General features: G+C 40.2%; 2 protein-coding genes across 3 annotated transcripts; one reads left to right on the top strand and one right to left on the bottom strand.

Annotated features, from left to right (window-relative positions):
• Positions 1–450: 450 nt before the first annotated feature.
• LOC142626873 (uncharacterized) lies at positions 451–10,387 on the bottom strand. Of its 2 annotated transcripts, none has more exons than XM_075800578.1 (17): positions 9,831–10,387; positions 7,294–7,506; positions 6,894–6,952; positions 6,567–6,704; positions 5,211–5,285; positions 5,000–5,083; positions 4,834–4,895; positions 4,201–4,270; positions 3,229–3,304; positions 2,988–3,118; positions 1,937–1,996; positions 1,740–1,814; positions 1,475–1,579; positions 1,310–1,405; positions 1,138–1,218; positions 958–1,059; positions 451–852 (listed from the first exon to the last, which is right to left on the bottom strand). In XM_075800578.1, the coding sequence occupies exons 1-17, from the start codon at positions 10,180–10,182 to the stop codon at positions 784–786; spliced, it is 1,848 nt and encodes a 615-aa protein (XP_075656693.1). In that variant the 5' UTR covers positions 10,183–10,387; the 3' UTR covers positions 451–783. The 2 variants fall into 2 exon arrangements, with proteins under 2 accessions (XP_075656693.1, XP_075656695.1); XM_075800580.1 differs by having other exon boundaries at positions 7,294–7,564; positions 9,831–9,966.
• Positions 10,388–13,736: 3,349 nt separating this feature from the next.
• On the top strand, positions 13,737–15,317 carry LOC142629107 (uncharacterized). Its single transcript, XM_075803094.1, has 2 exons — positions 13,737–14,311; positions 14,555–15,317. Exons 1-2 carry the CDS (start codon positions 13,737–13,739, stop codon positions 15,315–15,317), a joined length of 1,338 nt encoding a protein of 445 aa, XP_075659209.1.
• Positions 15,318–18,733: the final 3,416 nt, after the last annotated feature.

Genomic DNA, 18,733 nt, shown 5'->3' on the forward strand with positions numbered 1-18,733 from the left:
CAAGACACTGGACAGAAGCCGCACCCAAAATATTTTTGCTAAATATTACCCCAATTTAGTTTCCCAATTTAAGTATATCTTGATTGACTATTACATTACTAAAGTCATAATTCTGCCAATGTAACGGTAATAGCCAAAAACATGAAGTGCCAAAGACGGCAGGGCATTCAATAGGCTTACCTTACAACCGTCAGTGCAAAATTTTGAAGATATCAAACCAAAAGGTATCAGACATCCTATGATCAGTACAACACAACAAACAAAATAGCGTCCCTAACAAAGCTTTATACTTGCAAAAATAAAATTAAAAAAAACAAGACCAAACAGCAAAGCAACATTCCATTCAGCTGAAATAGAAATTTTATCAACCCCATCGATGGAGGCCAGAACTACAAGCTTAATGTTCACCAAACAAGGTGGTCAAGGGAGAAGAAAAATGCACACACACCATAACTTAACCAGAAGACACTAAATCATTACGAGCATCCAATTATATCATCAGCAAATTGACAGACTCATGTAAGCTTATAAACTAAAGTTGAATTTTGAACCAAAACTGAGAACCTAAAGCACAATTTAAAAAATTATAACTAATGAAAATTACTATAATTAATCAATGTCAAAATTTCCAAATTTTTCTCGCAAGTGGATGGATGTTAGTCAGAACTCAAGAATTTGAACTAGAAGCTTGGAGTTCTAACCAACACTAGCCGGAACAAGAATAACCAAAGAATTGTCTTGTTCTACTTCTAACATATTACCTGCAAAGTTTTGTTATTCTATCTAGAAAAAAACATTGACCTCCTTCTCACTCATTTCATATACATGGTCTCTTGCATCCGTCAGAGCACTCTGTACAATTAAATAACTTACTAAGATAAATATGCAGAAGATGTACAAAGGTAACAATAATAACAACATGAATGGTGGAACAAGAATAAAAAGAAAAAGTTTTACCTGTCCAAATTTTGTCAGGAAGTTATTGGCAAGGTTCAGAGATGTGACTGCCACATCTTCATTAGCTTTTAGTGCTTGGGCAATAGCAAAAGCCCCATCATCCTGAATTCAAATCCATGTGAAATGCTGCTACATACTACTGAAATTGACAAGAAAGTTAATAAAACAAAAATTACATACCCGTATTTCATTGAACCCTAAATCAAGTGAAGTTAAAGCTTCATTAACCACTTTCAAGCTGCGAGCTAGGCAAGCTGCACCCTGCGTAGAGTGAAAAGGAAAAATTAACGTAAGAATCGGTAGCCAAAAGGTCATATTGCATTAAGAGACATTACTATCTACAGAAACTAACTTCATCTTTAAGTCCATTTGCCCGCAAGTCCAGAACAGATATGGTAGTATTATATTTCAAAGTATCTGCAATGAACTCTGCACCCTTTGCTCCTATCTGCAAGAAACTTTCATGTAAATACATTGTTTAATGGTTCTTTGAAACACAATCCAACTCTATGATTACCTGGCACCAACCGAGCTTGAGGGTGTTTACGTTTCCATTAAACTTAAGAACTTCAGATAAAGCCTTTGCTCCATCTGGTCCAATGGGATTATAACTAAGTTCCAACTGTGAGAGAGAGAGAGAGAGAAGAAGAAGAAGAAGAAGAATTGTCTCATTACATCCAAAATGACTAATCTATGATAAGTTATTCCAACAGTACTCATTGAAGAATGATCCAAAATTAAAAATTAAAAAGTTAAAGTGATAAATAAGGTGGAGAACTTACAGTTGTAATGACAGAATTATCTTTCAAAACTTGAGCTATGTCAGTGACTCCCTTGGCATGGATGTTATTTCCCCCCTAAAAGATTAAACACTCAGGAGTCAGAATTGTTCTCAGAAAGTTATGTTCAAGACTTCTTTCAAAATAATTGAAATGAATATCTCAAAAGAGAAGGCAAGAAAGAAGTACTCTCTTCTCACCAGGTCTATGGTTGTTATTGATCGGTTTTGCTTCAAAGCCTCTGCAATTTTTTCAGCTCCCTGATAAATTTTCAGAGTTCAAATCTCAGTATTTGGGCTACATTATTACATAGTATTAAATTCGAAAGTTTTAAACATTGACTTTATTCTAAAAGAAAAGAAACTCTAATGATTATAAAAAAAATCTAATTCTAAAAGAAACTCAGCCATTGAGTTTTTGTCCATTACAGTATGAGATTCCATTAAAACTTTGTGCACTTTTTGTTTGATCACCAATGAGGGAAAAAGGTATGAAAATTAAAATAATGAATATTCTTCCCCGCTTCTTACTCTTATTGGATACTGAGTCAAAATGTATTTTATTAATTTTTTGATTGGTAAGTTATGAACCTGGTGGGTCTTGAATCGACAACCTCACCCTCTATGCACTTACAAGGGAAGGAGGTGACATTTGAGCTACAGTTCAACGACAAGTCAATATGTATTTTAATATGTATTGACAACTCCTAATCTCATTATTGCTTTCCATAATCTCTTTCCCTTTCTTCAGATTATCAGAAGATAGGCAGAAAGCAAAAGCTGGTGCCACACGTACTCATTGATTGGTCTGTCCACTGAACCCCTCACGATGAGTTGCCCCTCTCCTTCCCCTTGTGGGTTGGGCAGGCTCTAATCCTTTTGCCACCGCAAGGCTGGCTAATCGTATGAAGCAGGCTCAAAGACCCCTGGCTTTTACCATCCCCTCTGAAACAACCATAATATGGCTGGTAGGAAGACAGGAAATGCTTTTGGAGTAAAGGGCAAGGGAAAAAAGGCTAGCAAAGTAGATAGCAAGTAATAGATTCTTAGCCCCCTAATCTTTCTATTATATTGTAAATTATTAAAGCACACTCTATAAGTGACAGTTGTAGCAAAGTAAAAAATTACAGTTTAATGGTGGAACCAATTTTTGGCTAGCTTTGAATATGTCTACCAAAATGAGTTTAACAACAGTATATGAGTTCATAGAGTTGCTGAATTCAAATAGTTAAAAACTGAAAAATATCAGTACCTCATCACCTATGTCATTCATGTAAAGGTTTAACCATAATAAGCTCTTGCTCTTCTTTACATATTCAGCAACATAAAATGCACCTCTTGCGCTAATTGAGTTGTTGCTAATATCGAGAAGTGTAGTCTTCCCTAAAGAGAGAATATGAAAATCATGATTAAGTGCTGTACATAGACGTGCAGGAAAAAACGCATAAAAATCTAATAATAAAAAATGTCACTGGATGTAGTAGATAGCACACCTTTATGCATGGATAAACCTGACATCAAAGCACGTACTCCTTCATCTCCAATAGAATTTCCATGCAAATGAAGTTCCTGAACATATGTAATCAGCAATGAATTTAAGAACCAACTATTTTTGTCTTACTTTTATATTAAAATAATGTTCTGTCACACTTCCGAAACTGCCGAGTAAAATATGTTGCTGAAATGAACATCATCCTTTTTCTTTTTCTTTTTTGATAGGAACATCATCATTTGTTTTCAAGAAAGAGCTCAGCTACATGGGAGAGGAATGGAAAAATAATGTAGAACGCAACTGGAAGCCCCCTCTTTGATGACTTATAAGAGGAAAGGGAAAGCTGGTTCAAGTGCTCAAGCATTAATCTGGGATGTTTCACATGATGGAAAGCTCTCTTGAGACCTTTCTTAGCTAGTCTAAATTGTGAATTGAGTCCTATTTTACACTTCATATAGACTAGAAAGATGCTGCTCAAAATTTAAATAAGTTTTCCTGAGTTTTATTATGTCAAGGGGAATCTGGTAATTTCCCAGAATTTTTAGAATGAACTATACTAGGGCCCGTAAGTCTTATTTTATGTTTTGAATCCTTTTTTTCTATTTGGTTTATAAGTTCTTAATTACTTTTCTTTGGCATTAGGATTCCTGGCCTCTCTAGGGAAAAGTTATTTAAGAGTTCTAGGTGACAATAACAATATAAAGGCCTTATTGTGGTTAATAACATGCATAAAAATATTTAATTTAAATAAAATTTCAGCAGATTATTTTAAGTTTTGAGGCTGTGATTGCCTTCTCCTTCCTAAGTGTGATTGCTTAGGAAACCTATGCTACAAATTGTATTTCCCGATAATGTAACACGCAAAATCCCTTTGGAGGTCATAAGCAATCTTAATGATCATCTACACAATACTGGTAGATTTCCCCCAAAGTACAACAGAAAGATAAGAAGTTGACGTAAATGAAACTGGTACCCTTAGAGATTTGTTCCCCTCAAGTCCTTTTGCTAAAGCATTAGCCCCTAGAGCGCCACCATAGTTGCCACTAAAGAATAATAAAATGTCAATAGAATTTCCAAAGAAGCAAAAGGCAAGTGCACTACTCAAAAAGTTTTTTATAAAAAAATTTGATGAGTAACGAAAAATATTACTAATAAAAAAGCCAACCCGAGTACATTCAGGATGTACTATGGGGGCACAAATCAGGAACCAAAATTACAACGATCAAGTAAAACAAGAAGGAAAGAACAAGAAAAATGAGAAAAAATCACACTCCATTCAAAGAGTGTGTACAAGAAAAAAGACTACTCTCTAACGTAGAACGTTCAAAAAGTTTAAATTTAAAACCATTCAAAAGAAAAATGGTATAACATAAGAAGCACAGACACGGTGACATGAGCAATTTCTTAAAAATTATAGCATGAAAACGGCCGGTACGACACCGGTACAACAACCTAAATGAAGTGTCCGTGCTTTCTAGGGTATAACCAGCCAAGTCACGAGTATTATTAGCATGCGAAAACAAGAATTACATCCCATTAAGAGAGAACAAGAAGAGAAGATGGGGGAAGGGGAGTAAAGAAGACAGCTAATGCAAAATTCACTCACTTGAGATGCAGATTTCGTATAGTGTTGTTCTCAAGAAGTGCTCCAGCAAGACCAGTGAACCCCTACCTCCATTTTCAAACAAAAATCACAAACAGAATCAATTTTCAACTTCAGTTAAATTTTATTCAAGAGTACAATTTTAGAACATGCCAAGATAACTGCATACAGAATAATCAATCATATTGTTGTTAAGTTCCAGAACACGCAAGCTTGAATTTTTCTTCAACAACTCTGCAATAGCTTTTGCACCCTGCACAGAAAAGTGAGCAACTCTTAAGTCATATTATTGCAGAAGAAGCTTTCTTTTGTATGTACTTCAAAGCAACATGATTATACACTGATCAGGGTACAGTTTTTTATGCTAGATATAAGCTAACCTCATCACCTAAGTCAGTACTGTTCAGCTGAAGCTTTAGAATACTAGCATTGTCCGCCAGCATATCACACAGGCACTGTGAACAAGGATACATCACACAAAATCTAAACTTTGAAGGTATAAACATAATGGAAAAACAGCAAAATGAACCCATAAAAAACTTTGACATGACCATAAGGAGAACCATGTGACAAAAATAGAAAAGGTGGATCAAAGAGTTCACCATATATGCCCAGCATGTCCCTCATAACCGAATTATAACACTTATAAGTTGCGGAACACAATATAGTTGAAGCATATTGGGCGAGAGCTTATGAATATGTCCCATCTAAACAACAACATCTACCCATTAGAACTCAACAATATCCTAAAGAAATCTCCTTTTGATTATAAGTTACTCACACGCCCAATGATCTCAAACCCAAGACTTCACTCTTCACCTTGTTCATAGATGGGGGGACATGCTTGTTAAGGTATAGTGCATTGTCAGTATGCTTAAGAAATCTATAGTACTTATTCACAACGTTATCTCAGATTTGAGTCTTGCAAGGATTATGATAAAGATATTACAAGGTAAGGAGGATGTTGCATTACTACATTGCTTTATCTAATATGTGGTGTAAGTGCTCAAAGCTTCCTTCATTACTTACAGAGTTGAGAACGAAGGTCAGTGATCCATATACTCTTATTATTTTTTAAATTCTGAAATTTTTAATTAGGAGGTAGGACATGTAATCTTCCAATTACCTTTGCTTGGGTAAAGCAAGCTCATATGCTACCGATGTTTAATTTTTTTGATATATACAGGGCTTCCTTCATCCATGGTTCTTGTATTTTAAGTATATAAAAATGTATGTGCTATTTTAAGTGAATGGTGAGATCTAAGTAAGGGTTTAAATTGATAGAGATAATATTTGACAGGTGTTGGAAAAGAAGAAGAATGGTATTCTAAAATATTATAATCAATTCAAAATCTTGATGGTAAAGCAGAAAGATGCTCTGTGTTTATACTTATAAAAAAAAAGATGCTCTGTGTTTACAAGAAACTTTAAAACAAGACAAAAAAATGGTAAAGGGATAGAAAGGAATCTTGATGTAGCTCCATTTATATGTGAAATAAAGATGAAGGATCACTATCGATTCTACTACATAACTCAAGTAGTTAGTAGAATAGGCTGTAGACACTGACACCAGATCTCAAGTAAAGCAACATAATATGCATAGAATCACATACATTGATCTAAAACTACTGTTAGAACAACTTCCTTTCCAGTACTCAATCTAGCAAGAGAATTAATATTAGGTTTTTTTTATATATGACAACTTAGACAGACATTAATAGTGAACTTGTGCTGACCTTAATCCCTTCATCTCCAATAGGGTTTCCAGAAAGATCAAGAGTCTTTAATACAATGTTTGATTGAAGAACACCATCAAAGGCTTTAATTCCCTCTGCAGTTATTCCATTTGCAGCAAAACTTACTTCTTCAACAGTCTGAAACACAGATATATTTTTGATAAGTTCATAGAAGAACTGTCATTGCATCCGTATTTCTCAATATAGTGTCAGAGAGTACAGTAAAAGTAACCATATGAGATACATCAATGCCATGAAAAAAACAAAGGTTATGAAAATAAATAAATATAATATAATCAGATACTGGAAACTTATGGAAAACTGAACCTGATTGTATCCTAAACTCTCAGAAAGAAAAAATAGTCCTTCATCTCCAAAGTTACGACCTGCCAAAATCTTCTTGTAAGGAAAACCTTTTTGTAACAACTGCATAAATTAAGTTGACTCTATATTGCTAACCAAGAAGAGAGTGAAAAGAAAGGGGGGGGGGGGGGGGGGGAGGAGTGTGGAAACAATTAGGCTGGGGACCATTAACAGCAAGCGCATTAAGAAAATACTGGTCTTGAAATTAAATTCATTTTAGGCCATCAATAAGAGAATTGTAAAAAAATTATTTTAACTTGTTCTCAATATCTATATTTGGGTAAGGTAGCTGTTTGTGTAAGCACTAGAGCATCGCATATCATGATTTAATTCTCTGTGATCTGCACCTATTCAGCAAGCGTACCTGACATGTCTACACTTCTGAATGTCCTCAGTTCTTTAGCAAATTCATTGAGCTTCTGTTTGGACTCTCTATCAATCTTAGCTTTGAGACCCGGTAAAAGATTTGTCCCTACAGCAAAGGACCAGTTCATTCCTTGCGGGGGAGATTTGTTTTCCACGGATGCAGTTCTCTCTGGCTTTGGAATAAGGAGTTTCTCCACCAATTTCCACAAAACTGTCAGCTGAAGGCAAAAATTAGTATTCCCATTGCGAAGCATAACTGGTAATTTGTGCTGGCATCAACAAAATTGCAACAATTTAGCTAAACTGATAGTAATTCTGACATAGGAATCCCCTCAATATACAATGAGCAACAAAGCATGTACCTCGCAAGACACTGAATTCAACGAGTTTCCTGTTATGTAAGCTCCCTAAAACTTTATATTAAATAAAATATTCTCTGAATTTTCTATGCTATTTTTCTCATTTCGTTAATTCTGATACATCTTTTTTTTTATAGGTAAGAATAATATTATTGAAAAGAGACCACGTCGTGAAAATAAACATGAAGTAGCTTAAAGAATTACTATGGGATAATATCTACATATGAGTTGACTCTATGAAGGAGTGAATAGAGTTACTATCAGTAAAACCCGATACAAAAGACCACTCATATAGAGAACTAACGAAGGATGCTTGTATTTGAGAAGACGTGCACTCCACATCCTCAAAAATACGCCAATTTCATTCCCTCCATATAGTATACATCAAATATAAAGGGATAAGATTCCATATATTCAAATTTGGTCCACAACATTGCCACCCACATAGTAAATCAAGAACCTTCTTTGGAAAACCCACTGAACCCCAAACATCCTAAAAATAAAAACCAATAACTCGAAGGCCATGCTACAGTGAATCAAGAGGTGATCCACAGTCTCCCAGGTACAACGGCACATACAACACCTACTCACCATTGAAAAGCCTATCTTGATGAGATTCTCACAGGTGAGAGTTTTTTTCCCTAGCCGCTGTCCACACAAAGAAAGAAACTCTCTGGGGTGCCTTAGTCATCCATATGGCCTTCCAAGGAAAAGGCATAGGGGCTAAGCCTCGCAATCTCTCATAGAAAGATCGCACAGTGAACTCCCCATTACTTTTTAACTTCCATATCATCCTATCATTCCCCTCCCCAAGGGGAGTATGAGAGTCTAACAAATGTAAAAAAAGAAGCCAACTCATCAATCTCCCAATTGTTAAAATTTCTTATGAATTCCACACAACAATTCCTACTCCGTCCCTCCACTTGTCTCTCCAATAATGATTCCACAAAAGCATTGTTATCCATGACAATTTCAAATAGTACAAGAAACAACAATTTTAAAGGCTGATCTCCACACCAATTATCATGCCAAAATCGAATTTGACTACCAGAACCCACAACAAACTGAATGCACCATAAAAAAAATTATCCCCCTTCTTTCTAATGCTCCTCAAAAACCCACAACCATGAGTGCCTTGAACAAGTTTTGAAAACCATCCACCCCATTCCTCCCCATATTTTGCAGTAACAACTTATCTCCAAAATTTGTTTTCCTCCAGCCAAACCTCCATATCCACTTCCCTAACAAAGATTGACTGAAAGTGGTAAGTTTTCGAATCCCCAACCCCCATAAGCCAAAGGAGTGCATACCTTATCCCATTCCACCAAGTGGTGCTTGAATTCCTCTCCAAGACCACCCCACAAAAAAATTCCTATATAATCTCTCTATTCTATTCGCCACACCTGTGGGAATGGTTAATGCTGATACTTCATTTTTCACCAATGGCTTTTCGCAATTTTAGCAAACAAAAACTTATCAAATTAACCAAAAGAAGATAAACAAATGCTAGCTAATATATATTTAAAATAAAAGACCTTGAATTTTTATTGACTTCTTGTAATTTTTCCGCATAAGTTTTTTTAAAGTTCACATTTTTCCACATTATCCTTCTAATATATATTTTTTAATTAGCACTAACCGTCTCTTTGAATAAAGTACTAAACAATAAACAAACAATGGTTAAATTAAGTTTGATCATCCCTAAACAAATTATAACTAAATTAGCTATCTCCTTTTCCACAAATTCTCTAAATTTTTTATCTCTTAATACTAATTAATTATATATGTACCACATACAAATTTTTTTCTTTTTTTTTTTTCAAACTTTCCCATCATTACACGGATTTGCAACTGGTATAAGTAATATTGTTATCACTTTTTAATGATTTCTTCCAATGTTGTCACATAAAATATTGAAAGCCTACATATTCCAATAATGCTAAACTACCTTATTTCAAACTAATTAGAAATCAAAAATCTTTATTTCTTTTTTGATAAAGCAACCTAACACTCAAACAAATCAAACAAGTTACTTTCTACAAATTCTCTAAACATAATTGTAATTTTACTTCACATTGCTCATAAAATTCACGCATTCACATTGAATTCAACCATAAACATTATCCTCGAAAGTGAAAAACCAGTAAAATCCAATCCAATCCAATCGAATTCATACCAAAAGTGACGGCGAGAAAAACACCGGCGGGAGCAACAACCGACGCGACCTGCTTGAACGGAGAAGGCGCCGACTCAGCCTGAGACTCTCTATAAACTACTCTCCGGCCACTCGCGGCGCGCCTCGAACCTCTTCCGTCGGCCATGGAAGAAGCCGCAACCCTAACAACCAAGCGTCTGAACCTCACGCCGCATTTCCTTCCTCTCCCAACCAGAGCGACAGAAACGGTCGCCGGAGCAAAGCGCAGCACGACGGAGCCGCTTAGAAACCGCGACCGCAGTGAGTGCGGGGAATGGGATTTGATTACCTGCGGGTGAGAGTAGAGAGAGACGGTGGAAGTGGAGGAGCTCATGGTAGTGTGGTAAAATGGTGTAAAGGATTATAAGATGCGCATAGGGGGTACAGGTTCTTATCCTGCGCTTACTGAGCTTTGAGAGAGAGAGAGATGGATTTGGTTTGAGGAGCGGCGGGGCTTGTGAAGATTGTTCTGAGAAAACAGAGAGAGAGAGAGAGAGTGAGTGAGTGAGAAAGTCTAATTCTAATCTGTATTCTAATCTGTCAACTAACTTCGGGGCGGGAAGGTCGGGTTAATGGTTTTTTTTTTTCAAACGGGTTTACTGTTATTGGTTCTTAAGTTTTTGTGATAGGACCAAATTGAGGAGGGAAGAAAAGGATTAGGATAATAAAGCTGGGTACAAAAAAAAAAAAAAGAAAGCGTAAATACACTTTTAGTTTCTACATTTTGATGTTTTTTCATTTTAATTCTTACATTTTATTTTTATCATTTTTAGTCCTTAAATCAATTAAAGCGTGTTATTTTAGTCTTATTTGTCAGTCAACTAACGAAAATTACTAAGGTGGCAGCCGGAAGCAATAAAATATTATTAAAAGTGCCACGTTAGCATCTTTTTAAAAAAAAAATAATTTGTCAATTTTAATTAAATAAAAAACATAAATAAAATCAAAAATCACTAAAATTAAGATAAAAAATATCTTGACTCTCTGGTGTTTTTTCTTCATCTCATTTTTTTAAATTAGTTTTTCTTCTCTCTCTCTCATCCATGTCTCACTCTCTCAAATTTTCTCATTCTCTTCTCTCTCTCTCTCTCTCTCTCTCTCTCTCATTCGTGTTTCTCACTTGTGGTAACTGGTGGTGTAGTGGCTCGTGGTGGCTGTGGTGGGTTGAGATCGGGGTGGGATGGGTTGAGATCGAGGTGGGGTGGGTTGAGGTTGGTCTGGGGTGGGTGGGTTGAGACCAACTGGGGTAGCTGGGGTTGAGCTTAGCATGGGTGGGTTTGAGGTTGGGTTAAGGTGGGTGGGTTGAGAGTCGGCTGGGGTGGGTGGGTTGAGACCGACTGGGGTGGCTTGAGTCGGGGTGGCTAGGGTTGAGGTTGGGTTGGGGTGGCTTGAGTCGGGGTGGCTGGGGTTGAGGTTGTGTTGTTTGATTTTCTGGGTTTGTGTTGTTTGATTTTTTGGGTGGGTTTGTGTTCTTTGATTTTCTAGGTTTGTGTTGTTTGATTTTCTGGGTTTCTGTTCTTTGATTTTCTGGGTTTGTGGTCTTGTGTTCATTGGCATTTGATTTTAGTGATTTTTTATTTTATTTCTGTTTTTTATTTAATTAAAATTGACAATTTTTTTTAAAAGATGCTGACATGGCACTTTTAATAATATTTTATTGCATCCGACTGCCACTTCAGCGATTTCCGTCGGCTGACTAACGAAAAGGACGAAAATAACACGCTTTAATTGGTTTAGGGACTAAAAGTGATAAAAATAAAATGTAGGGATTAAAATAGAAAAATGTCAAAATGTAGGAACTAAAAGTGTATTTACGCCAAAAAAAAAAGTCCAAGTGATTTCATAATTAATGTCAAAGGATAATTGTTGATCCAATTACTAGGTAATGGGTTGGGCTCCCTCTTATACCTTGGGAGGTACTACTGGGTCGGGTTCATTAACCGTTACAAGAAAAATTATTAAGTACCCGTTTGGATATAACTGATAAAAGCTAGCGTCTGCGTTTTGACGTTTTTTTTTTTTTTTTTTAGAAAAGCGTCTCACATGGGATTATGCATTGTTCACTTCAGTGAGTCTCGTGCACTGTTCACGAGACTCACAAGTACTTTATTCCAAAAAAAAAAACTTTAAAACTAGGTCTCACAGTACTATTCACACATTTAAAATTTATGTTGCTACAATATTTTCAGTTTTCAGCAAAATAAGCAGTATCCAAACAGACCCTGAGTATTCTTGGAATACAATAACATGATATTTCATTCTCTTACATCTATAGTGGATCTTATCATAAATTTAATTAAAGGGTTGAATATGAAATAAAGGAGTGTCATTCCAAGAGCACCTAACTTAGAGAGTAACTTAGGAGTGGGTTCTAGGCTAGCTCAAATGATAAAGTCTCTTATAGTTAAATAAGAGATCTAGGGTTCAATCCTAGCCTATACCAAAAATTGATTGGTATCTTGTTCTGATGATAAAGAGCTATCATCAAGAGCGGACGCCATATATTGAAACTCTCTAAAAAAAAAAAAAAACCTAATAATTACTCACAGTTATGACAATTATAACCACCTCAATTATAGATTGGTACACATTCCTCACCTCAATGTTGTGCAGGCGTCCCCCTCTTCAAAGCCCAGATGGTTATGAAAGCCCTTTATGCTAACGCCACAGTGTAGAATCTAGTGTCGACCAAAATGCACGATCTCATTTTGGATAAGCTTAGGTGCTCCTCGAAACCCCAAGAGCTAAAGTTGAAGACGTCTATGACATGGTCGGCAACGGGAGTTTTCATCATCCCCAATGATTAGGCTACCCGAACAACCATAGCTTAGAGAGCACAATTCCACCTCGGGAACATCTTAGCCGAGCAACAGACCCAACGGTGGAGCTAGTTCCAATGCCACTACCACCCTCTACCCACCACCAAACGCCCACTTAGGAGCAACAATATTGGACCTCCCTTCCACTACCTAGGGAACATCTCGGCCGAGCAATAGACCCAACGGTGGAACTAGTTCCAATATCATTTTCATCTTATCTCATTCGCATTTAAAGCACCCACTCAAGGGTAACGACATTGGACCGCTCCTTCCACTGACCAGGAAAGCTATCATGCCAATCCCACTACCTTGTTCTATAAATAGGCGAAGGAAATTGGGGAAAGGGGGTTGGCAATTCTGGGAGAAGAGTCGTAGAACTAAAAGGGTCATCACCTAGAAAAAGGAAGGAAGGAAGGTTCTAGAGTAAGGGTAAGCTATAGAGCTGGGCTAGTCGAGCACAGCATCACCCATAGTAGGAAATCCAAAAGCCCACCACATAAATAGATTGTGAGCCCAAGTACCTCTAAGGCCCACTAGCTGTACCGGGTGCGCACAATTGGCGCCGTCTGTAGGAAATCCTACGTAGCTGTGGTACTGTGTATGCGCGTGCAGGAGAATGTCTGGAAGTAGATATAGGAGTCACGTAGAGAGCGACTCTGGAGAGTCGTCGCGGGGATCTACATGGCGTGAGAGGAGGCAAAAGAGGCAAGAAGATAGAAGGCATAAGGGAGCAGAGGAATCTGGGCCCGGAGAAGGATCATACCAAACCCTCCGGACAATGTCTGACGCCTCGGGCCACAGTCGCCTCGGCAAAAGGGACAGGGAGCTTGAACAGAGGGACCAATAACTCAAGTGCCTACGTAGGGCGGTGAGGGATATGGAATTGCAAACGTGGGGTAGATGCAGGAGAAGGGACCATGAAGAATAGAGGGAAAGGTCGACCAATGTGGGGAATCACCATGCGGCAAGATCCCGTCAATCCGGGTCTCGTTGACGCCGCGAGCATTCACGAGAATACACAGACCGTAAGTCAACTTCCCCGGAAGGGGGGCGGCCACGAAATGTGGCCATGGATGCTATGAGCAGAGCGTTACACCAAGCTGCCCGGTCCCCATTCTCAAGAAACATTGAGGGCGCGCCCATGCCGAGCAAATTCACGAGGCCTTCGTTCAACTCCTACACTGGAAAGATGGACCCAATGGAACATGTAAGTCACTATATTCAAATGATGTTTTTACATGCCCATAACAACGCTTTGATGTGTAAGGTTTTCCCCTCAAGCCTCGGCCCCACTACTTTAAGATGGTTCAACGGATTGAAGAAAGGTTCGGTCCGTAGTTTCTCAGAACTGATTCAGGAGTTCGGGGCTCAGTTCATGACTTACAGCCGGTTCCCGCAGCTTGTGGACGCATTACTATCAATGAAAATGGGGGCTGGAGAAACCCTTCACAACTACGCCAATCAATACTGGGAGTTGTACAACCAGATTGGCAGGGGCAACGAAAAGATCGCGGCAAGCACCTTTCAGATGGGGTTACCCGAAGATTCTGGGTTGAGGGAATCATTGACCCTGAGGCCTCCCGAAGATATGAGGCAGTTGATGAAGCGTAACGAGGAGTATAAGCGCTTAGAAGACAACCGGCTGTAGACCAAGGGGATGACCCTTATCACCATTCATCCTCGGAATACTAGCTTCAACCCCAAACTCAAGAAGGATTTGAGAATTCAAGAACCCAGCCCGCTAATTGGGGGAGTCAATGCAGCGTTCAAGGAGCCCGTGCATAGAATCATTGACAGGATAAAAAATGAGCCGTATTTCAAACGGCCGAACAAGATGGCCGGCAACCTGTCAAGAAGAAACTAGAGTTTGTATTGCACTTACCACAGAGACAAAGGGCACACTACCGAGCAGTGCAGAGTATTGAAAGACCACTTGGAACAATTGGTGAAGGCGGGACATTTGAAAGAATTTCTGGTGGAAACGGGTAATCAGGAAGCAGGGCAAGAAGACCGGCTGTGTCGCAACCCTCTCCCACCCCTTTTAGAAGTAATAGAGGTCATCCATGCAATGCCGAGGGGCATTAGAGCACTCGCGACGAAGGGGGTGCTGGCCGTGATGTTGGCGGAGGACAGCACGAGTGAACAGTCCTCAGGTAAAAGGCAGAGGTACACTAGACAACCCATAGCGTTCGACGACGACGACCTGGAGGGCACCACTCAACCGCACCATGACGCTTTAATAGTCACGGCTCGCATAAGGGGTTTCATAGTCAAGAGAATAATGGTGGATCAGGGAAGTGACGCAGACGTGATGTACCTAGATCTCTACAAGGGGCTCGGCCTGAAAAAAGAAGATCTGTCCAGGTATGACATGCCATTGATGGGGTTTGATAGGCATATGGTGACTCCGGAAAGGCAAATTTCTCTCCCGATCAATATGGGAGGGAAGAAGGTGGTGGTGACGTTCATTGTGGTCGCCTCTTTCTCGCCATACACCACGATACTCGGAAGGCTGTGGATCCATGACATGGGGGCTATACCATCCACCTTGCACGTAAAAGTTAAGTTCCAAACTGAAGAAGGGATTATAGTGATAAGAGGGGATCAGCGAGTGGCCAGGCGGTGTTTGGTAGCCGCGGCCAACAAATAAATCGAGCTAAAGGAATCAACTAAGAAAAGTCCCTTATAGCAATTACAACAGCCCCAAGTAGAGAGGACCAATGTTGCCGAGGATTTGGTAAGAGTGAGAATCGTACCGGGAGAAGAAAGGAGTTTCCTGATTGAGGCAAGTTTGGATGGTAGGGAGAAGGCAGAGTTGCTGTTATTTCTTGTACAGAACGTGGATGTATTTGCTTGGAGTCCGTATGAAGTGCCCGGGGTGGACCCCGAATTCATAGTTCACAAACTGAATGTGGACCCTCTATGCCCTCCTAAAAAGCAAAAACCGAGAAGGTCCGCTAAGGAGCATGTGGAAGCAGTCAGATAGGAGGTCGAAAAGCTAAAAGAGGTGGGGGCCATAAAGGAAACGTACTTTCTGGAGTGGCTCGCAAACACGGTAGTAGTAAAGAAGAAGAACGGTAAGTGGAGCGTTTGTGTTGATTTTACCGACCTGAACTGAGCTTGTCCAAAGGACCCTTTCCCAATGCCAAAAATTGACCAGTTGGTAGATGCTACCTACCGGCACCCGAGAATGAGCTTCCTTGACGCCTTCCAAGGTTATCACCAGATTGCCTTGGCTGCCGAGGATTAGGAGAAAACGACATTCATAACTCCTGATGCTAACTATCACTATACCGTGATGCCGTTCGGATTGAAGAACGCGAGAGCCACTTATCAAAGAATGATGACGAGGGTGTTTAGGGATATGATTGGTCGAACTGTTGAGGTATATATTGATGACATGGTGATACAAAGCAAGCAAGAAGGGCATCACATCGACAACCTCAAGGAAGTGTTCGAAATACTCCAACGACACCAGCTACGCCTCAACGTCGACAAGTGCGTTTTTGGCGTAGGGTTCGGCAAGTTCTTGGGTTACTTGATTACCAAACTTGGGATCAAAGTTAACCCCGATCAGATTGAGGCAGTGATGCGACTTAAACCACCGAGCAATCCGAAAGAGGTCTAGAAGCTAACCGGTATGCTAGTTGTTCTCAACTGATTTATTTCCAAATTCGTTGATCGGTGCTGACCATTTTATCAGCTTTTGAAGAAGTGGAAGCGGTTTCAATGGGACGAAAGTTGTGATAGAGCTTTCCAAGATCTTAAGGACTACCTTGGGCGGGCACTAACATTGACAGCCCCAGAGCCAAGAGAGGACTTGTATATGTACCTCTCGGTATCCGAACATGGAGCCAGCGTCGTGCTATTAAGGGATGGTGGTATGCAGCTTCCGGTTTATTACATCAGTAAGACATTAATCGATGCCGAGACCAGGTATCTACCATTGGAGAAGCTGGTGTTGGCACTTATGCATTCTACTAGAAAACTGCCTCATTATTTTCAAGCTCATACCGTACATGTTCTAACCGAATACCCACTCCAGTCGTTGTTAAGAAGATCTGACTTCACGGGGAGGATAGTTAAGTGGGGAATTCAGTTGGGCTCTTTCGACATCAAATACAAGCCAAGGAACTCGGTGAAAGGACAAGAGCTTGCAGACTTTGTTGTCGAATTCTTGCCGAAAAGTGCGGATGTAGTTTGCCTCGCTGAGATCCGGCCTTGGAAGGTGTTCGTGGACGGCGCATCCAACATGGCGGGAGTAGGGGCTGGAATCGTGGTCATCACCCCAGAAGGGCTAAAGCTAGAGCACTTGTTCGGGTTGGGTTTCAGGGCTTTTAATAATGAGGCCGAATATGAGGCTCTGCTTGCCGGACTAAGGGTTGTCACGGACTTGGGAGCTAAGAGGTGGAAGTCTACTCAGATTCTCTCTTGGTGGTTAGCCAGGTACAAGGGAACTTCAAGGCTAAAGACCCCCGGATGATTGAATATTTACGGTTGGTAAAGCAGACCATGTGTAATTTCTCAAATGTCAGGATTGAACGGGTAGCTCAGGGATAAAACCGACACACCGATTCCCTAGCGACACTAGCATCATCACTAGCCGATGAGGTACCTCAGTTGATTAGGGTGGAGTCGGTGCCGAAACCGAGTATTACCGTCAGGACACCGATCGCTCATATCGCCACAGCCGAGAGTTGCTTGATGGACCCTATCATTGATTTCATCACAGAAGACCGAGCCCCGGAAGATGAAAAAGAGGCAGCCAGGGTATGGCAGATCGTCGCTCGGTACTGGCTGTCTACCGACAGGAAACTGTATCGAAGATCATTTGAAGGACCATATCTGGAATGTCTTCGTCCCGATCAGGCGAAAGAACTATTGGCTAAGCTGCACGAAGGTGTGTGCGGTAGCCACATGGGAGGGCGCTTGTTGGCTCACTGAGCAATGACTCAAGGGTTTTGGTGGCCGCGAATGAGGGAAGATGCAACCGAGCACGCTTGGAAATGTAAGCAATGTCAAAGGCATGCATCGATGATCTACCAGCCTGCCAGGAACTTGAACCCAGTGAGCAGCCTATGGCCATTCGCCCGCTGGGGGCTAGACATAATCGGTCCTTTTCCCCGAGCATCGGGTAATAGGAGGTTTGTGCTGGTGGCCGTAGACTACTTCACAAAGTGGGCAGAAGCGGAGGCGCTGACGAACATTCGAGATGTCGATGTCAAGAATTCGTATGGAGTGCATCATAACGAGATTTGGAGTGCCAGAGTCTCTTATGTCGGACAATGGCTTACAGTTCGATAGCAAGGCTTTCCGAGAATTTTGCAACAACCTCGGCATCCGAAACCGATACTCCACACCTGCATATCCATAGAGTAACGGCCAAGCAGAAGCAACTAATAAAGCCACCGTGAATGGATTGAAGAAAAGGTTAGAGGGCGCCAAAGGCAAGTGGGCCGAAGAGTTTCCAAGCGTCCTATGGGCATACCGAACAACTCCAAGGAGATCCACGGGAGAAACACCATTCTCCCTAACTTACGGGGCAGAGGCTGTCATTCCCGCTGAAGTAAACTTTTGCAGTGCTCGGGGTCACCGCCTTCTCTCCAGACAGGAATGAGAAGCTAATGGCAAAGCAACTAAACTTGCTAGAAGAACACCGAGAGGCGGCTACCATTCGGCTGGCCGAGTATCAGCAACAGCTCGCTCGGAGGTACAATAGAACTATGAAGAAGAGAGAATTTGCGGCAGGAGACCTGGTGCTTCATAAGGTTGTTGGGAATACGCGAGACACTAACACAGGAAAGCTAGCTCCGTCCTGGGAGGGGCCCTACCGGGTAACTGCTATCGCAGGGACAGGGCATATTACTTAGAGGATTTAGAGGAGAAACCGCTTAACCAGCCATGGAATGTTTACAACTTAAAAAAGTTCTATCATTGACCGGATACCCTTCCAAAGTGTAAACTTAATGCTTCTTCGCCTTATTATGCATTCATTAAGACAGCTTTTATTCATGCAGATGCATTTTACCCCATCACTATTTTGTTCTAATTGCTGGACATGGAACA

The sequence above is a fragment of the Castanea sativa genome, chromosome 3 (assembly GCF_040712315.1).
Source record: "Castanea sativa cultivar Marrone di Chiusa Pesio chromosome 3, ASM4071231v1".
Lineage (NCBI taxonomy): Eukaryota > Viridiplantae > Streptophyta > Magnoliopsida > Fagales > Fagaceae > Castanea > Castanea sativa.